Source organism: Schistocerca cancellata, chromosome 4 (genome assembly GCF_023864275.1).
Source record: "Schistocerca cancellata isolate TAMUIC-IGC-003103 chromosome 4, iqSchCanc2.1, whole genome shotgun sequence".
NCBI classification, from domain to species: domain Eukaryota; kingdom Metazoa; phylum Arthropoda; class Insecta; order Orthoptera; family Acrididae; genus Schistocerca; species Schistocerca cancellata.
Genome location: NC_064629.1, coordinates 872,524,837 through 872,543,137, shown reverse-complemented (window position 1 = coordinate 872,543,137; position 18,301 = coordinate 872,524,837). Strand labels below are relative to the sequence as shown.

Below are 18,301 nucleotides of genomic sequence, written 5' to 3'. Positions count from 1 at the left end.
TAATAAAAGATTTTTTATGTGAAGGGAAGCCAGTGCCCAAGGCAGCTGATGTTAATCCTATTGTAACAAAATATTAGTAGGTGGCTTGGAGACTGAGTTATTAGTTGACAGTGGTTCCGAGATTTCAGCAGTTTCTCAAGAATAGTTTACAGCCTGCCAAGCAAACTGGGCACGGCAGAACTGCTAGTATAAACTACAAGTGCAGTTTAAGGTGCCATAATACAGCATTCGTTCTTAATCAGTCCGTAGCTAAGTGGCAGCATGATTACAGAGGGGAATTTTTTAAAATTCGTGTTGCTGTGATATAAATCTTGATTTGTGGTATATAAAAATATATGAAAAGAAAAGGCGGTAGCAGTACCATTTCTGCAGCAAGAGGGAGAAGATAGATGAACTGCAATAGTACGTGGCAGCGTCTGTGACCAGTTCTATGTGGTACCATTCGGTCTGAACATTTGGGTATGTGTATTGGTATTGGCAATGGCAATGCATAAAGTCCTGTGTACATAACTGATGAAGCAACTGACAGTTTATATCAATGACAAATCCACCTGGGAACAACACTGTAACTTGTTGGAGCAAGTATTAGTCACCATATAGGAAAACTGTATCAAGACCACACTTAACAAAACCGAAAATGTTAAATGTGAGATAAAATTCTTAGGGCATGTCATTAATGTGGAAGACGTAGCACCGGAAGAAGGGAAGCTCAGAGCGATAGGGGAATTTCCTAGTCCAAAAAACAAGAAGCAGTTGAGGACCATGTTCAGTATTTTTTGCCTTTTACAGACGATTTGTCTCCTAAAGGGACTAAATCCAATAATTTTTAACAGGAGAGGATTGAACATATTCCATGCTTAAGATACCACAGCTAGTGAATGCTAAAAGAAAAAAGTAAGAAAGAATTTCAGTAAGCAGTAAACACTATCATAAAACAAGTTGGTATCTGGGCTCAGAGCAATCAGATAATAGTAAACTGTAAAAAACTGTCATATCTAAAACTTTACAATTGCTCACAACAATGATCCTTTCTTTATCTCTGTAGATGATGACCAGTTGATAAAAGTTCAGAAACTGAAATGTTAGACTTAGAGTTACAATGAAATTTAATGTGGAATAAACACATAGCACCTCTCAATACAATATCAAGCAAAGGTTGGCACCTACTCTGTGCAGTAAGATCATACTTTAGCGCAAACACAGAAAAAGTGTTTATTATGCATATTTTATTCTTATCTTATATATGTAGAGGATAAACGCAAATTTAGCTCTCAGGAGAAATGCAAATGTAGCTAACAGTCCTTTCAGATTTCGAAACATTCCCATGAGAATCATAAGTGGATGCAAACTAAGAGTTTCGTGTAAATCGTTCGTCAAGATCTTAGGTATTCCTACTTTTCCATCTATTTAAATTATAGAAATTCGTCTGTTCTTCAGATTAAATGTAAATGGTATGGACAGGAGACTGAAGGAAAGTATGGAACCTATGACAGTTTATATGATTGTCTTAAACTTTCTTCTCTCTCTCTCTCTCTCTCTCTCTCTCTCTCTCACACACACACACACACACACACACACACACACACGGAGACACACACTTCAAATTCTCTTCCTTTGTAGTTAATGCTATAATCACAAACGACAATCCAGTGTAAAGAAAATATCGAGGACAGAACAACAAGCAATTACGGACGGCCAAGGGAGAATGGAGAACGATATAATAAATAATAACATATTTGCGTGTGGCTCAATGGCCAAGAGCAATTCTTCGGCGATTTGTGTGCCTCCAACTTACCACAGTCATCCAACCGGGAAAAGGCGACCCGTCGTTACCGTGGAATACGAACGACGTCTCGTTCCTGGCGACTTCTCACATCGTCGAGAATTGAAGATCACATTAAAGGCAGATTTAAAATTTCCGAGATCCAACCGGGTTTTTGTCTTGCGACCTCTCGGTTTCCAGGCACGTGCATTACCCCTAGACCACCAAGCTTACTGGTATAATAAATTATATGTGAATTTATAGGGCTATTCAGAAACAAAACAAGATTATAAAAATTATAGACGGGAACAAAAGTACAGATAGAGGAAGCGATAAGTGTTTGGTTATCTGAGGCCGCTACCGCTCTGATGAAATTTCAGTGAAGACGCAAAAGATGGGTATGAATCTACTCCAGTGCGAAAAGCTTAGATTAAGGATGAAATAGAACTGGGAAGCAACAATGAACAGTAAAAGTAAGAACAAAAATATGTTATTGTGAAGGCTTTCCCCATTTAGTAATTCGTGGTATGTTTGCCGGGTTTGCAGATACATTCTTAAAACAGTCAGAGATAATACACTCCTGGAAATGGAAAAAAGAACACATTGACACCGGTGTGTCAGACCCACCATACTTGCTCCGGACACTGCGAGAGGGCTGTACAAGCAAAGATCACACGCACGGCACAGCGGACACACCAGGAACCGCGGTGTTGGCCGTCGAATGGCGCTAGCTGCGCAGCATTTGTGCACCGCCGCCGTCAGTGTCAGCCAGTTTGCCGTGGCATACGGAGCTCCATCGCAGTCTTTGACACTGGTAGCATGCCGCGACAGCGTGGACGTGAACCGTATGTGCAGTTGACGGACTTTGAGCGAGGGCGTATAGTGGGCATGCGGGAGGCCGGGTGGACGTACCGCCGAATTGCTCAACACGTGGGGCGTGAGGTCTCCACAGTACATCGATGTTGTCGCCAGTGGTCGGCGGAAGATGCACGTGCCCGTCGACCTGGGACCGGACCGCAGCGACGCACGGATGCACGCCAAGGCTGTAGGATCCTACGCAGTGCCGTAGGGGACCGGACCGCCACTTCCCAGCAAATTAGGGACACTGTTGCTCCTGGGGTATCGGCGAGGACCATTCGCAACCGTCTCCATGAAGCTGGGCTACGGTCCCGCACACCGTTAGACCGTCTTCCGCTCACGCCCCAACATCGTGCAGCCCGCCTCCAGTGGTGTCGCGACAGGCGTGAATGGAGGGACGAATGGAGACGTGTCGTCTTCAGCGATGAGAGTCGCTTCTGCCTTGGTGCCAATGATGGTCGTATGCGTGTTTAGCGCCGTGCAGGTGAGCGCCACAATCAGGACTGCATACGACCGAGGCACACAGGGCCAACACCCGGCATCATGGTGTGGGGAGCGATCTCCTACACTGGCCGTACACCACTGGTGATCGTCGAGGGGACACTGAATAGTGCACGGTACATCCAAACCATCATCGAACCCGACGCCAATGCCTCACCATAACTCCGGACATGCTTTACAGTGCTGTTCACAACATTATTCCTCGACTACAGCTATTGTCGAGGAATGATGGTGGACATATTGAGCATTTCCTGTAAAGAACATCATCTTTGCTTTGTCTTACTTTGTTATGCTAATTATTGCTATTTTGATGAGATGAAGCGCCATCTGTCGGACATTTTTTGAATTTTTCTATTTTTTTGGTTCTAATAAAACAGCATGTCACTCCAAGCATGTGTGTCAATTTGTACCTCTCTATCTACATTATTCCGTGATTTATTCAGTTTTCAAATTTATACTGACTTTTTGATCACCCGGTATATATAGGTATGTGAAACTATGTTTCACAGGTTGACAGGCTACGTGACGTCATTTCACGTGTTGAGAGGGTACGTGACGTCATTATAGTGTTTACAAAATCGAGTCAAATTTAGAAAGAACTTGGGAGAACGAGCCCACTTATCAGTACGCCGTTGCACCCCGTCTGGCCTGGATGCATGCACTGATTCGATTGGGAAGGCTGTCGCAGAGCTGTTGTATTCCCTCCTAAAGCTAACTGGTCCACAAATATTTCAACTGGTCCTTAATATCCTGGATAGTCCGGGCTGGTCCCACGAGAGCTGTATCGGTGACAGATCTGGCGATCTTGCTGACCACTGAAGTATCTCAACGTCACACAGACAGTTCATAGAGACAAATGACATGTATGTATGAGCATTTTTCTGTTGAGAAATGGCACCACGATACTGTTACACGAGAGGAAACACATGAGGACGCAGGATGTCCTTGACGTACCGTTGTGCCGTCAGAATTTTCTGTCACTACGAGCCGTGAATCGAAGTCATACTCTATAGTTACCTATACACTTACGCAGAAGTAACACTGCTATGACTCTGCAAAACACTGGAAGAATGGGATCTTTCCCCAGGTCGCCGCCATACTCGCCGACAGTGGTCATCCAGGGTAGTGTAGAACCGTGATTCGTCGTTGAACATAGCGCGATGCCATTCATCAGCATCCGATGCTCTTCTCTCGCAGCAACACTCCAAACGCAGCCGTCTGTGTTGCTGTGACGACGCACCTTACGCACTGGACGGCAATTTCCTAGTCCGCCTGCAGCTAGTCGCCGGGTGCGCGATGACACAGGATGTTGCAGGCAATCCATTGCTTGTTTGTTGACGGCAGGCGCAGAAGTGAAGTGGTTACAATGTGTTTGCTCTCCGTATGGCAGTTCTCCCTTGTGGCAATGCCGTGTGGCTAGGGCCTCCCGTCGGGTAGACCGTTCGCCTAGTACAAGTCTTTCGAGTTGACGCCACTTCGGTGACTTGCGTGTCGATGGGGATGAAACGATGATGATAAGGACAACGCAACACCCAGTCTCTGAGCGGAGAAAATCTCCGACCCAGCCGGGAATCGAACCCGGGGCGTTACGTATGACATTCCGTCGATCTGACCACTCACCTACCAGGGGCGGACAGTTCTCCCTTGTGGTGGGCAGACATAGTCGACTTGAACCTTGACGACGAGTATACCTGCCCTCGCATACCCAGTAAGTCCAACATCGGGCGACTCTCACATTCGAATGCCCTGGAAATCCGGATATTTCGCGATTCGATCAGCCGGCCAAATGGAAATCCACAGTGAGGCCCTTTATAACCTTGCCAAATGCTGATAACACTGGCTCGTCCCAGTACGCGGCATCTCCGTGTCCTTTACAATGATCACACAACATTTGACTCACTTTATAGACCCTACCAGGCCTGATAACAATACTGAACACTAATGCACTCTGGTGGGCGTTATACCTGTCACAGAGAACTGAACTCCAATCATTTGTGTACCCGCCGATAACGTGTACGTGTGCGAAGTTGCATCAATATCCGACTTCTTCTGGGTGCTTCTCTTATTTTGTTGGTCAGAGACGTAAGCCGCCCAATAGAGATTACTTTTATTTATTTCCGCACTAGTGTCGGACGCACATGCCCGTCATCAGCAGCATCTGCATTACGGAAGACATAATATCTGTAAAATACACGTATCCCTAGTGTACAGCGCTGGTCTGTCGTCACTGCGTTTTCAAATAATTGCGAGCTTGCAAAGCAATACATGAACAAGGTATTCTTAAAAAGGATTACTCATTTTGTTAAATGAGAGTATAATAGGGACGGAATCTGTTTCAGAAAGCAAAGACTGAAATCTGAAATTCAGGTTACGGATAATCTGGTAAATATTGGTACAGATTAGAGACAAACGGAGGACCGTACCAAATACCTAACACTGCTGTTGATTGAAAAATATATGAGGCGAAAGTAGAGACTCACCGGAGAGAAACAAAAGACGACGTGCAGGTTCTGGCAGGTGCGCGTCAGGAAGAACTCCATCACCACCTCGTGGTTCAGCGTGCGCCGCGGGTTCTCGCGCTTCATGACGGGAGTCAGCTCCGAAATCACTTCTGCCTGTTCGTCACGCGTGAACAGGTTCGATATGACACCAGAGGATAGGATGTTGTTGAGATACTCCAGAAAGCCTTCTTCTTTGATGTCTAGGTCGGTGAAGATGAAAGTCGTACCTTTCCCTTGGACACCACATGATCGGTAGAGAAGTTTCAGGTCTTCCAGGAAGTTCGCAACGTTGTACGACCTGCACAGACATTAACAATATGTTTAGAAATAAATATGCCGTAACTAACTCAAATCAATGCTGGTAGAGAGGTTAACTAAGTTTGGTCATTTTGTGAAGTTTCTAGTCACAAAAGTTTTTTCTGCTTTATTAAACTTCTGAAGTCATTAGTTTCTTAAGTAAATTGATCACATTGACTCAGTCGGTAGAGAGGTTTAGTAGAGCAGCATGTACATGCTGCAGTATAACACGTGACGCGTCGCTCCGGAGACAGCAGCCATCAATGTGCGACGTAGGGCAGTGGAGCAATGCAGAACGAAGGTAGATAGCGAAACTTTGCGAAATAAACCAGCTATGCTGTTAACTGTAATTCTGTTAAGTAAAAAGAACCTGTCACCACCTAGGAATTTGGAACAGCATCTAGATAGAGAACAGTTGTGAAAATTTTAAATTGATGTTGGTTATTTCGCAGTGGAGGGGTAGGAAGCGATCACAGGAAAAGTTCTCATACACAGCTTCTAATATCTGCTTGGTTGTTAACCTCCATGACGATGAGTCAAAGCGATGAGAGGATACTTACTGAAAAAAAATAGTGATAAGCTTTTGTTGCTGTTAAGCTATGTGACGAGAAAAGGAATACACAATGTTGTAAATACACTATGTGATCAAAAGTATCCGGACACCCCTAAAAACACACGTTTTTCATATTAGGTGCACTGTGCTGATATCTACTGCCACGTACTGCGTATCAGCGACCTCAATAGTCATTAGACATCGTGAGAGAGCAGAATGGGGCGCTCCGCGGAACTGACGGACTTCGAATGTGGTCAGGTGATTGGGTGTTGCTTGTGTCATACGTCTGTACGCGAGATTTCCATACTTATAAACATTCCTAGGTCCACTGTTTGTGATGTGATAGTGAAGTGGAAACGTGAAGGGACACATGCAGGACAAAAGCATACAGGCCGACCTCGTCTGTTGACTGACAAAGACCGCCGACAGTTGAAGAGTGTCCTAATGTGCAATAGGCAGACATCTATCCAGACCATCACACAGGAATTAAAAAACTGCATCAGGATCCATTGCAAGTACCATGACAGTTAGGCGGGAGGTGAGAAAACTGATTTCATGGTCGAACGGCTGCTCATGAGCCACGCATCAGGCCGGTAAATGCCAAACGACGCCTCGCTTGGTGTAAGGGGCGTAAACACTGGACGATCTAACAGTGGAAAAACGTTGTGTGGAGTGACGAATCACGGTACAGAATGTGGCGATCTGATGACAGGGTTTGTGTGTGGCGAATGCCCGGTGAACGTCGTCTGCCAGCGTGTGTAGTGCCAACAGTAAAATTCGGAGGCGGTGGTTTTATGGTGTGGTCGTATTCTTCATGGAGGAGGCTTGCACCTCTCCTCAGTGCAGCACTCCGTGAAGAATGGGCTGCCATTCCCCAAGAAACCTTCCAGCACCTGATTGAACGTATGCCGGCGAGAGTGGAAGCTGTCATCAAGGCTAAGGGTGGGCCAAAGCCATATTGAATTCCAGCCTTACCCATGGAGGGCGCCAAGATGTTGTTAGTCATTTTCAGATAGGTGTCCGGATACTTTTGATCACATAGTGTAAGTGCGATGACTAATGAACGAAGCTTACTTCGATCTGCAATTAAGCTAAAAATAGGGAATAGTTCACAACTGAGTAATGCAAAAGTCGGTTTCACTGCCACAGATGAAAATCGCCATAGAAAATAGTTACCGAAATCTTCGTTCTCCGTCCAGGCTAAGGGTAACATGATATGTCCCTTGCGTCGGTGACCCTGATTTTCGTGTAAAGAGACTTCAGCGCGACGTTCCATTCAAACGACCGCAACATCAAACCAAAATCCCAATATTCTATTTTCACTCCGTAATTACGTGTCCCCCTCCATGAACCATGGACCTTGCCGTTGGTGGGGAGGCTTGCGTGCCTCAGCGATACAGATGGCCGTACCGTAGGTACAACCACAACGGAGGGGTATCTGTTGAGAGGCCAGACAAACGTGTGGTTCCTGAAGAGGGGCAGCAGCCTTTTCAGTAGTTGCAGGGGCAACAGTCTGGATGATTGACTGATCTGGCCTTGTAACAATAACCAAAACGGCATTGCTGTGCTGGTACTGCGAACGGCTGAAAGCAAGGGGAAACTACGGCCGTAATTTTTCCCGAGGGCATGCAGCTTTACTGTATGATTAAATGATGATGGCGTCCTCTTGGGTAAAATATTCCGGAGGTAAAATAGTCCCCCATTCGGATCTCCGGGCGGGGACTACTCAAGAGGATGTCGTTATCAGGAGAAAGAAAACTGGCATCCTACGGATCGGAGCGTGGAATGTCAGATCCCTTAATCGGGCAGGTAGGTTAGAAAATTTAAAAAGGGAAATTGATAGGTTAAAGTTAGATATAGTGGGAATTAGTGAAGTTCGGTGGCAGGAGGAACAAGACTTCTGGTCAGGTGACTACAGGGTTATAAATACAAAGTCAAATAGGGGCAATGCAGGAGTAGGTTTAATAATGAATAGGAAAATAGGAAAGCGGGTAAGCTACTACAAACAGCATAGTGAACGCATTATTGTGGCCAAGATAGACACGAAGCCCACGCCTACTACAGTAGTACAAGTTTATATGCCAACTAGCTCTGCAGATGATGAAGAAATTGAAGAAATGTATGATGATATAAAAGAAATTATTCAGATAGTGAAGGGAGACGAAAATTTGATAGTCATGGGTGACTGGAATTCGAGTGTAGGAAAAGGGAGAGAAGGAAACGTAGTAGGTGAATATGGATTGGGGCTAAGAAATGAAAGAGGAAGCCGCCTGGTCGAATTTTGCACAGAGCACAACTTAATTATAGCTAACACTTGGTTTAAGAATCATGATAGAAGATTGTATACATGGAAGAACCCTGGAGATACTAAAAGGTATCAGATAGATTATATAATGGTAAGACAGAGATTTAGGAACCAGGTTTTAAATTGTAAGACATTTCCAGGGGCAGATGTGGACTCTGACCACAATCTATTGGTTATGACCTGTAGATTAAAACTGAAGAAACTGCAAAAAGGTGGGAATTTAAGGAGATGGGACCTGGATAAACTGAAAGAACCAGAGGTTGTACAGAGTTTTAGGGAGAGCATAAGGGAACAATTGACAGGAATGGGGGAAAGAAATACAGTAGAAGAAGAATGGGTAGCTTTGAGGGATGAAGTAGTGAAGGCAGCAGAGGATCAAGTAGGTAAAAAGACCAGGGCTCTTAGAAATCCTTGGGTAACAGAATAAATATTGAATTTAATTGATGAAAGGAGAAAATATAAAAATGCAGTTAATGAAGCAGGCAAAAAGGAATACAAACGTGTCAAAAATGAGATCGACAGGAAGTGCAAAATGGCTAAGCAGGGATGGCTAGAGGACAAATGTAAGGATGTAGAGGCTTATTTCACTAGGGGTAAGATAGATACTGCCTACAGGAAAATTAAAGAGACCTTTGGAGATAAGAGAACCACTTGTATGAACATCAAGAGCTCAGATGGAAACCCAGTTCTAAGCAAAGAAGAGAAAGCAGAAAGGTGGAAGGAGTATATAGAGGGTCTATACAAGGGCGATGTACTTGAGGACAGTATTATGGAAATGGAAGAGGATGTAGATGAAGATGAAATGGGAGATATGATACTGCGTGAAGAGTTTGACAGAGCACTGAAAGACCTGAGTCGAAACAAGGCCCCCGGAGTAGACAACATTCCATTGGAACTACTGACGGCCTTGGGAGAGCCAGTCCTGACAAAACTCTACCGTCTGGTGAGCAAGATGTATGAAACAGGCGAAATACCCTCAGACTTCAAGAAGAATATAATAATTCCAATCCCAAAGAAAGCAGGTGTTGACAGATGTGAAAATTACCGAACAATCAGTTTAATAAGCCACAGCTGCAAAATACTAACACGAATTATTTACAAACGAATGGAAAAACTAGTAGAAGCCGACCTCGGGGAAGATCAGTTTGGATTCCGTAGAAATACTGGAACACGTGAGGCAATACTGACCTTACGACTTATCTTAGAAGAAAGATTAAGGAAAGGCAAAACTACATTTCTAGCATTTGTAGACTTAGAGAAAGCTTTTGACAATGTTGACTGGAATACTCTCTTTCAAATTCTAAAGGTGGCAGTTGGTAAAATACAGGGAGCGAAAGGCTATTTACAATTTGTACAGAAAGCAGATGGCAGTTATAAGAGTCGAGGGACATGAAAGGGAAGCAGTGGTTGGGAAGGGAGTAAGACAGGGTTGTAGCCTCTCCCCGATGTTATTCAATCTGTATATCGAGCAAGCAGTAAAGGAAACAAAAGAAAAATTCGGAGTAGGTATTAAAATCCATGGAGAAGAAATAAAAACCTTGAGGTTTGCCGATGACATTGTAATTCTGTCAGAGACAGCAAAGGACCTGGAAGTGCAGTTGAACGGAATGGACAGTGTCTTGAAAGGAGGATATAAGATGAACATCAACAAAAGCAAAACGAGGATAATGGAATGTAGTCGAATTAAGTCGGGTGATGCAGAGGGAATTAGATTAGGAAATGAGACACTTAAAGTAGTAAAGGAGTTTTGCTATTTGGGGAGCAAAATAACTGATGATGGTCGAAGTAGAGAGGATATAAAATGTAGACTGGCAATGGCAAGGAAAGCGTTTCTGAAGAAGAGAAATTTGTTAACATCGAGTATAGATTTAAGTGTCAGGAAGTCATTTCTGAAAGTATTTGTATGGAGTGTAGCCATGTATGGAAGTGAAACATGGACGGTAAATAGTTTGGACAAGAAGAGAATAGAAGCTTTCGAAATGTGGTGCTACAGAAGAATGCTGAAGATTAGATGGGTAGATCACATAACTAATGAGGAAGTATTGAATAGGATTGGGGAGAAGAGAAGTTTGTGGCACAACTTGACCAGAAGAAGGGATCGGTTAGTAGGACATGTTCTGAGGCATCAAGGGATCACCAATTTAGTATTGGAGGGCAGCGTGGAGGGTAAAAATCGTAGGGGGAGACCAAGAGATGAATACACTAAGCAGATTCAGAAGGACGTAGGTTGCAGTAGGTACTGGGAGATGAAGAAGCTTGCACAGGATAGAGTAGCATGGAGAGCTGCATCAAACCAGTCTCAGGACTGAAGACCACAACAACAACAACAATTACGTGTCAGATCCAGAAAAATGTTATGCCAGTCAATTTGTGTCTTACAGGTCTGCTGTTTCAGCGCAAAAATTTCCCGCGCATCATTCTAAAAAACGTTTGTGAACGCTGTATTTTTCGAATAAGTCATTCAAGCAACCATATATTTGTTTAAATCTTTTTTATCTCATCAGTATCAACATAATTCTTTGAAATCCTAGTGTTAGATGGAACACCCGGTCCTAGGGAGCCTAGACCAAAGAAGGCATCGAGAAACCTCGATCGAAGCTTGTATTTTCGATAGACTTGCTCACACATAAAATAATTGTAATCTGAAAACATGTAAGGAAAGCCAGCGGCACATTCACTACCGTAGTGCTTATTTCATTGTTCTAAATCAAAACTCCGTAAGTCACCTGACAGTGCGTGGCGGAGGGTACTTCTGGTACTCCTCCATTCCCTGTACTATTCGTGAATGGCGCGTGGGAAGAATGATTGTCGGTAAGCCTCTGTATTAGATCTAATTCTCGAATTTTCTCCTAGTGGTCATTTCACGAGACGTATGTGGTAGGAAGTTGTGGTGTCACCGCCAGACACCACACTTGATAGGTGGTAGCCTCTAAATCGGCCGCGGTCCGCTGGTATACGTCGGACCCGCGTGTCGCCACTGTCAGTGATTGCAGACCGAGCGCCGCCACACGGCAGGTCTAGAGAGACGTCCTAGCACTCGCCCCAGTTCTAGAGCCGACTTTGCTAGCGATGCTACACTGACAAATACGCTCTCATTTGCCGAGACGGTAGTTAGCATAGCCTTCAGCTACGTCATTTGCTACGACCTAGCAAGGCGCCATTACCAGTTTATATTGAGATTGTAAAACATGTACCGTCAAGAGCGATGTACACCAATTATGGATTAATGTTAAGTATTCCAGCAGCAACGTACCTTATTAGCTATATTAATTACATTGTCCTGTTCCAGACCTAACGCCAGTTTGCGTGAGCTTAAACGCGTGCATTTCGGCCTCCTCTAGCAACACGGTGTTGGCTCTTCTGCCAACACAACAGAAGTAATATATTGTCTGACCCTTCCCGGAAAGTACTCTCTCGACATTTCAATAGTAAACGTTTCCGCGCTGCACACCGCTCCTCTTGTAACGTCTGTTGAGCACCTATGTAATGCTCTCGCTCCAACTGAACGATCCCAAAACGCAAGGCGCTGTTATTCGTTAGATCTTCTCTGTCTCTTCTATCAGTCCTACCTGGTACGGGTCCCGGATTGACGATCAATAGTCAAGAACCGGTCGAAGAAGTTCCTTGTAAGTCACTTCTTTAGTGAATAAGCTACATTTCCTTAAGACAAATTCTAGCATCTGATTTTTCTATTACTTCTAATATATGGCCATTCCACTTGCGATCGCTCCGGATAGGTTCTTCTATATATTTTACGATTGTTAATGTTTCCATCAATTTTTAATCAATAATGTAGCTGTACAGTAGTGGATTTGTTTTCCTATGTATTCTCAGTAAGTTACATTTATTTATGTTCATGGTCAACTGCCAGTGCCTGCAATCCTCTGTAGGTAATTTTTCAAATCGATACTGTCTTCTGGCATTGCTACTTTCTTATAGACGACGTCATCATCTGCGAACAGACTTAAAGAGCTTCCGGCGCTTTCTACAAGATCATTTATGTACATTGTAAACAGTAACGGTCCTATCACGTTTTCTTGTGGTACTTCGGAAATTACCTTTACATCGCTCGATTTTGTTCCGTTAAGAGCGACGTGCTGAATTCTGTCTGCAGTAAAGTCTTGAATCCAATCGCGAATATGAGCCGATCCTCGGTAAGGTGGTATATTTTCAGTAAATGGCAGTGCGGGACAGTGTCAATTGCCACCCTGAAGTCGAGGAACACAGCAACCTGAGCGCTGATGTTTACAGCACTGTGGATCTCGTGGGCGAACAAAATGAGCTGAGTTTCACGTGATCTGTTTTTGGCGAATATATTATGACTTCCAAAAACATCGTAATACATGAGCATGAAACGTGATCTATATTTCTACAAGAGACTGACATTAACGGTATGGACCTTTATTTACAGGTATCGGTCCTACGACCCTTCTTGGAAACGATAATGAGTTCTACTTTTTTCCAGTCGCTGTGTCCCTTCGTTGCTTCAGCGACGTACGATAAACTGCTGCTAGAAGGGAAGCAAGTTCTTTTGCATAATCTGTGTAGAATCTTACAGGTATCTCATCTGTTCCAGATGCGTTTTCGCTAGAAAGCGGTTCTAGTTGTTTTTCTAGTCCGCGATCAGTTCTCAGTATCTGCCATTTCAAAGTTCGTACGATGATGAAAAGGAAGGACCGTATTACGATCTCCCCCGGTGAACCATTTAGGAAGACCAGATTCAGATCTTGACCTTCACTCTGTTATTTTTCTTTTCTGAGCCATTATGGTCACAGTGACTGAATAGACGATTTCGAACCGCTTACTGATATTGCTTAAAATCGAAACGTCATAGGGTTTCCAGACAGATCGGTTGAGAAAACTTTACTTTAAAAGTCACTTAACATTTATCTCATTGTTCTCCTTACTCTTATTTTCGCTTTGTCCAGCTTTTGTTTGTCAGCTAAGTTTTGACTTCTTTTGAATCTGTAATGAAGCTCTCTTTTTCACGTAACAGCTTTCTAGAACAGCTACTAAACCACGGTGGGTCTTTCCCTTCCCTTAAGGCAGGGCTTCACAACATACGTGCTCGCGGAGCAAGCTGTGAGCAGCAAGGCGCGAGCACGGAGCAGCGCGAGCACGCTACCCCTACTACCGGACCAGAGCGGAGAGTGGGGAAAGTCACGTGGGGCACACAACAGCTGCCGCCAGTCAATGTAAATCCGCGGCCACCTGCAGGGGTATCACTCACGAATTATTACTGCGACAAATGAAACAAATAAAGGAGAATGTACACATGCCACATAATTTTATTGGCTTAGTGTATGCCTCTACATTCGCATTAATTTGTGAACTGTTACACAATAAAACATGTCACTGAAGTGTGGGATTCTCGGTTATCTTGTACTTTTTGCCCTTTACAATTGCGTCTATGTTCGGAGTAATTGTTCTTGTGCATTTTAGGCGCAGCGTGCAGTTTAAATTTCGATCAGACAATGCGTTTCTCAGGCGCGTCTTGTTACATTTCATTGCAGAGAACAGTTGTTCACAAACATACGTGGAACCGAACATTGATATTATTGTAGCCGCCAGTTTGTGCAAACGAGGAAATCTATCCTGAGGGAAGTGTCTGTAGAATTCCAAAATGTTTTTCTTGTTCTGAAATTTGTCTCTGTATTCTCTGTCACACTGCAGGTCAATAATTTCTTGCAGCAGCTCAGGACGAATCTCTTAAATATTCGCTGAATATGGAGAGAACAGATCAAAATCACTGTCTAATGCTGTCAGATCTTGAAAGCGCTGATCAACTAAACTATGTGAATAACGTTCACAGTCTTTGTGAACATCTTGCATGGATGATAATTTAGGAAAATGAGCTAGGTTTCCTGTTTCCAGCTGACTCACCCAAACTGTCAATTTCATTTTAAAAGCTCGTATTCGATCTATGAAATGAGTAATTAGCAGATCTTTACCTTGTAGTAAAATGTTCAAAGCATTCAGATGGCTAGTTAAATCTGCTAAGAACGCGAGATCACATTCAAACGTGCGCGCGCATTTCCCCTCCCTCCCCTCCCTCCCTTCTCCGCGACCTTGCACCTGCTCGCGAGCACGTGCCTGAGCAGACGCGAGTACTCGCGCTCAAAACCGGCCAGTTGTTAAGCCCTGCCTTAAGGCCTTGCGCGGAACATATTTGTCTAAGGCATGTTGACCCATAATTTTGAATTTTTTCCCATTTGTTACGTTCAGTTTGAGGGGGTTTATTAATGTCGCTGGTCGCAACTGCTGTAAAGACGTGTTTCTCATTGTTTCGTGAACAAGTTATTTTGCTCTGGTTGTCAGTTTTCATCATTATATTTTTTTAATTTATTGTTTAAAAAGAAGAAGTTCGTCCATTACGATGAGCGGCACTAAGAAGCTGAGTGGTGCACAAAATATAAAAAAGGACTATTGAGCGAAGAAAGGAAGAGGCCATTCATGTTAAAACATTTGGCGAATGTTTCTCTAAGCTTGTAAATGCAAGCCGCCCGATCGGTATTTGCAACATTAACTGGCAAGACGAAATTTCAACACCGTTTAGAGAAAGCGTTTATGAAAGTGAAATGTGTGGCTTTAGTGGTGGCAGAGTTAGGAGTGGAAGCGACATTATTGTTGGCGTTGATACATTTACTTCGTTTGGTTCTCGGAATAAACCGCATCAGTCTGATCTGTTTTGCTTTTATTCCAAGGTTAAAATGGATATTTCTGTCCTACCTACGTGCCCCCTTCCCACCCGAAACACGACACAACGTGAGTCGAGCTTGATTCTTCCGTCGCCCCCATACAGATTTCTTTTCACAGCAGAAAGATAACTGCAAGCAGAAAAATAACTGTTAAGTATAGCGTCCATTGTAGGTTTCTTTTAGTTAGTCTCATTATTGCTTGTATTTTTGGTAATATGGAATTTTAATTTTGTGGGAGAACAAAAAAATTATGAAAACTGATGAGCCGTGGTAAAAATTGCTGTTTTGAAGAGCGCGCCGCAGCGTTTGTGTGAAGCAGTCGCCCTCTGTTTCTGGCGGTGGCACCGTTGTGGTAATCGCAACTTTGGTATCTCCCTCTGGTGGGAAAGGGGAAAGGTAGCCTGTTCACGTGCATTCAAGGGACGCTATGAGCTCGCTAGGAGGCGAGTTTGGTCAGTTGGTCAGCCGGGTTAGTGTGGGGCAGTCAGTGTCTGTCTGTCGTCCGGAGTGCTAGTATGTGTTAGGCCGCCAGTCTGCTCGAGTTTGTTCAGGCAATGGTCATTGGCGGTTGGATCGATCGGTTGGTCGGTCGTGCACAGGGACACAAGATGACTTGAGCGTCGGCGCATGTGAGGTCGCCACGTGAGTCCAGTGGGCCGCGCCGTATAGCGAGGGGTAGTGGCTTCGCGGTCGACACTAGAGCAACAGGAGTCAACCCACGACATCGGGCTGGCCGGTGTGAGCTGCGACGCCGTGAGACGGGAGATCGGCGCGCCTTCCTGCGTCCGTTGAAGCGGCTGGCAGCGGACGGTTCGGGAGAGCTTTGGGGGTGCAGCGCCAGGTCTTCGCCAGAAATCGCAGTTTATTAGAAGTTAGGTGACTGGAGATATGTTGTTTCATTAACTTGTTAAATTCTGCTCGTTTTCTTGGTCAGTCTCTCGTCCCCAGCTTGCTCGTCTGTCTCTCGTCGACATTTGTTAGGCAGTTAGTGTCTGTCTGTCTGTCTGTCTGTCTGTCTGTCGGTCTGCCGTACGTTAATAGCTGCCTCTGTCATGTTGTCGGATTCTGTGTTAACGAATTTATTGCTTGAAGTGTAACGGCCGAATTCCTGAAATATGTTTTTATCTTGCCTATCATCTTGAGAAGCGGTATATGTGTAATGTAGAGCATGTTTGCATATTTTATGTAAGACTGCATTTCATGGATTTTTTAATTAAATGGTAATTTTAGTATATAAAGTTGGCACCCTTCCACCGTAAGAGTTTTTTTAAAAATCAAGTTGCACCTTCGGTGGCAAGTTAATTTTTTAATGTTAGTGTTTTGTACCATTTCCATCCCTCCTACGGGGTGCATAATTTATTTGCTTGTGTGAGTTGTTAAAATTTTTAGTTTATAGTGATCTGGTGTGTTGCAGATTTGCACTAGTGTAGTCTTTCAGAGGTTGTTGTGAGAGGTCGTGACTACGGCCATGTCAAAAGGCAGTGGCAAGGTTCTCAGCCCGAATGCTCAAACTGTCAATATTTGTTCTTTCTGGCTCTGAATAAAATTGTAACTTGATGTTTTGAGGGTGCTTTCTGATTATAATTTTAAATCTGTTTTTTAAAAAAAGGCTTTTAGGAATAAAATTTCCATTTGTTGAAAGAAATTTAATTTGTTTTCATCAGTTGCCCACTGGCAACTACTTCCACGCTCACATAGTGTGATTAAATGTGTTAATGTTCTTGATGAATCGCTAGTAAATACAATGAATTCTTAAGAAAAGGTTTTGAAAGTAAATTCCTGGTTCAACTGAAAACGTCAAAAGTCGAAAATAAACGAATGGTGAGGGCGCAGCAGGAGGAAGGGCGGCGCCGTCTGTAAAGACCGCCCTTTGGGACTCAATGTATAATATCTCCGATGTCGTACATTTGTAGTAACACTAAGCTGGTCCTACACTCGTTCCCACGATTGGAAGCAGAAGCTGTACCTGGTGAGTGCGATCTGGAAAGTCTTATAGCCGGCGATGAAGGAGGCGAGCTTGGTGAGGGACTGCTTGCCGCTTCCACCCACGCCGACCAGCATGACGTTGCCGCGCGGGTGGCGGATGACGCGCGAAATCTTGACCAGGTGCAGCATGGCGTCCGGGAAGAAGACGAGGTCCATGCCGGCGCCCCGCACCATCTCGTTGAACTGCGAGAGGAACATGTCGAGGCGCTCACGCAGCTCGCCGAACTCGGACACCGGCTCGTACACCTTGGGCAGCTCCATGTCTGCGTCCTCGCCCTCCTCCCCCGTCGGCTCCGGCGCGTCCCTGCACCACAAACTCAGTAAGTGCTGGCTGGGCCCATAGCAGATAAGGCGATGATTTGGAAACTGCAGTGGGTGACCAAAAGCCACATGTGATGTGAGAAACGTGCGTGTGTTTGGAGCTTACGGGCGCCCAAAGCTGAGGTTATCAGCGCCGTGGGAACCGTATATCTGTACACTTTGAGTTGCACTCTACCAATACTTGGGTTCGGTAGTTTTTGGTACAGTACATAAATTACGTAGTAAATAGTAGAATAACCTTCTGGTATTGATAGCACTGGTATGGAAAGAGACATAAATGAATGTGTTTTTTTTTTTTTTTTTTACACATTATTAGAACTGCACATCGTTCAGTGCTAGTCCACTGCGTATTTTATATCCTTACAGAATATAAACTGCGTTTTATAAGTAATAAAAATTAGCTGACCGCGTAAATTCTGCGCTTTGACATAACCAAAGGAATTACGTTTGAAGCAAAAAAAAGTTGTTTATGAATAACAGAAACATGTTTCAATTTGCACGGCGAAGTATTGGAGCGAT

At 44.2% G+C, this 18,301-nt stretch overlaps 1 protein-coding gene across 1 annotated transcript in view; it reads right to left on the bottom strand.

The window, feature by feature from the left end:
* LOC126184483 (dynein axonemal heavy chain 5) overlaps positions 1-18,301 on the bottom strand; it is a 976,026-nt gene that overhangs the window by 259,875 nt on the left and 697,850 nt on the right. Inside the window, exons 50-51 of the mRNA XM_049926874.1 lie at positions 17,442-17,765; positions 5,602-5,920 (exon numbers count right to left, since the gene is read on the bottom strand). Coding sequence (XP_049782831.1) covers positions 5,602-5,920; positions 17,442-17,765 — 643 coding nt within the window. The remainder of the gene's footprint in view (positions 1-5,601; positions 5,921-17,441; positions 17,766-18,301) is intronic.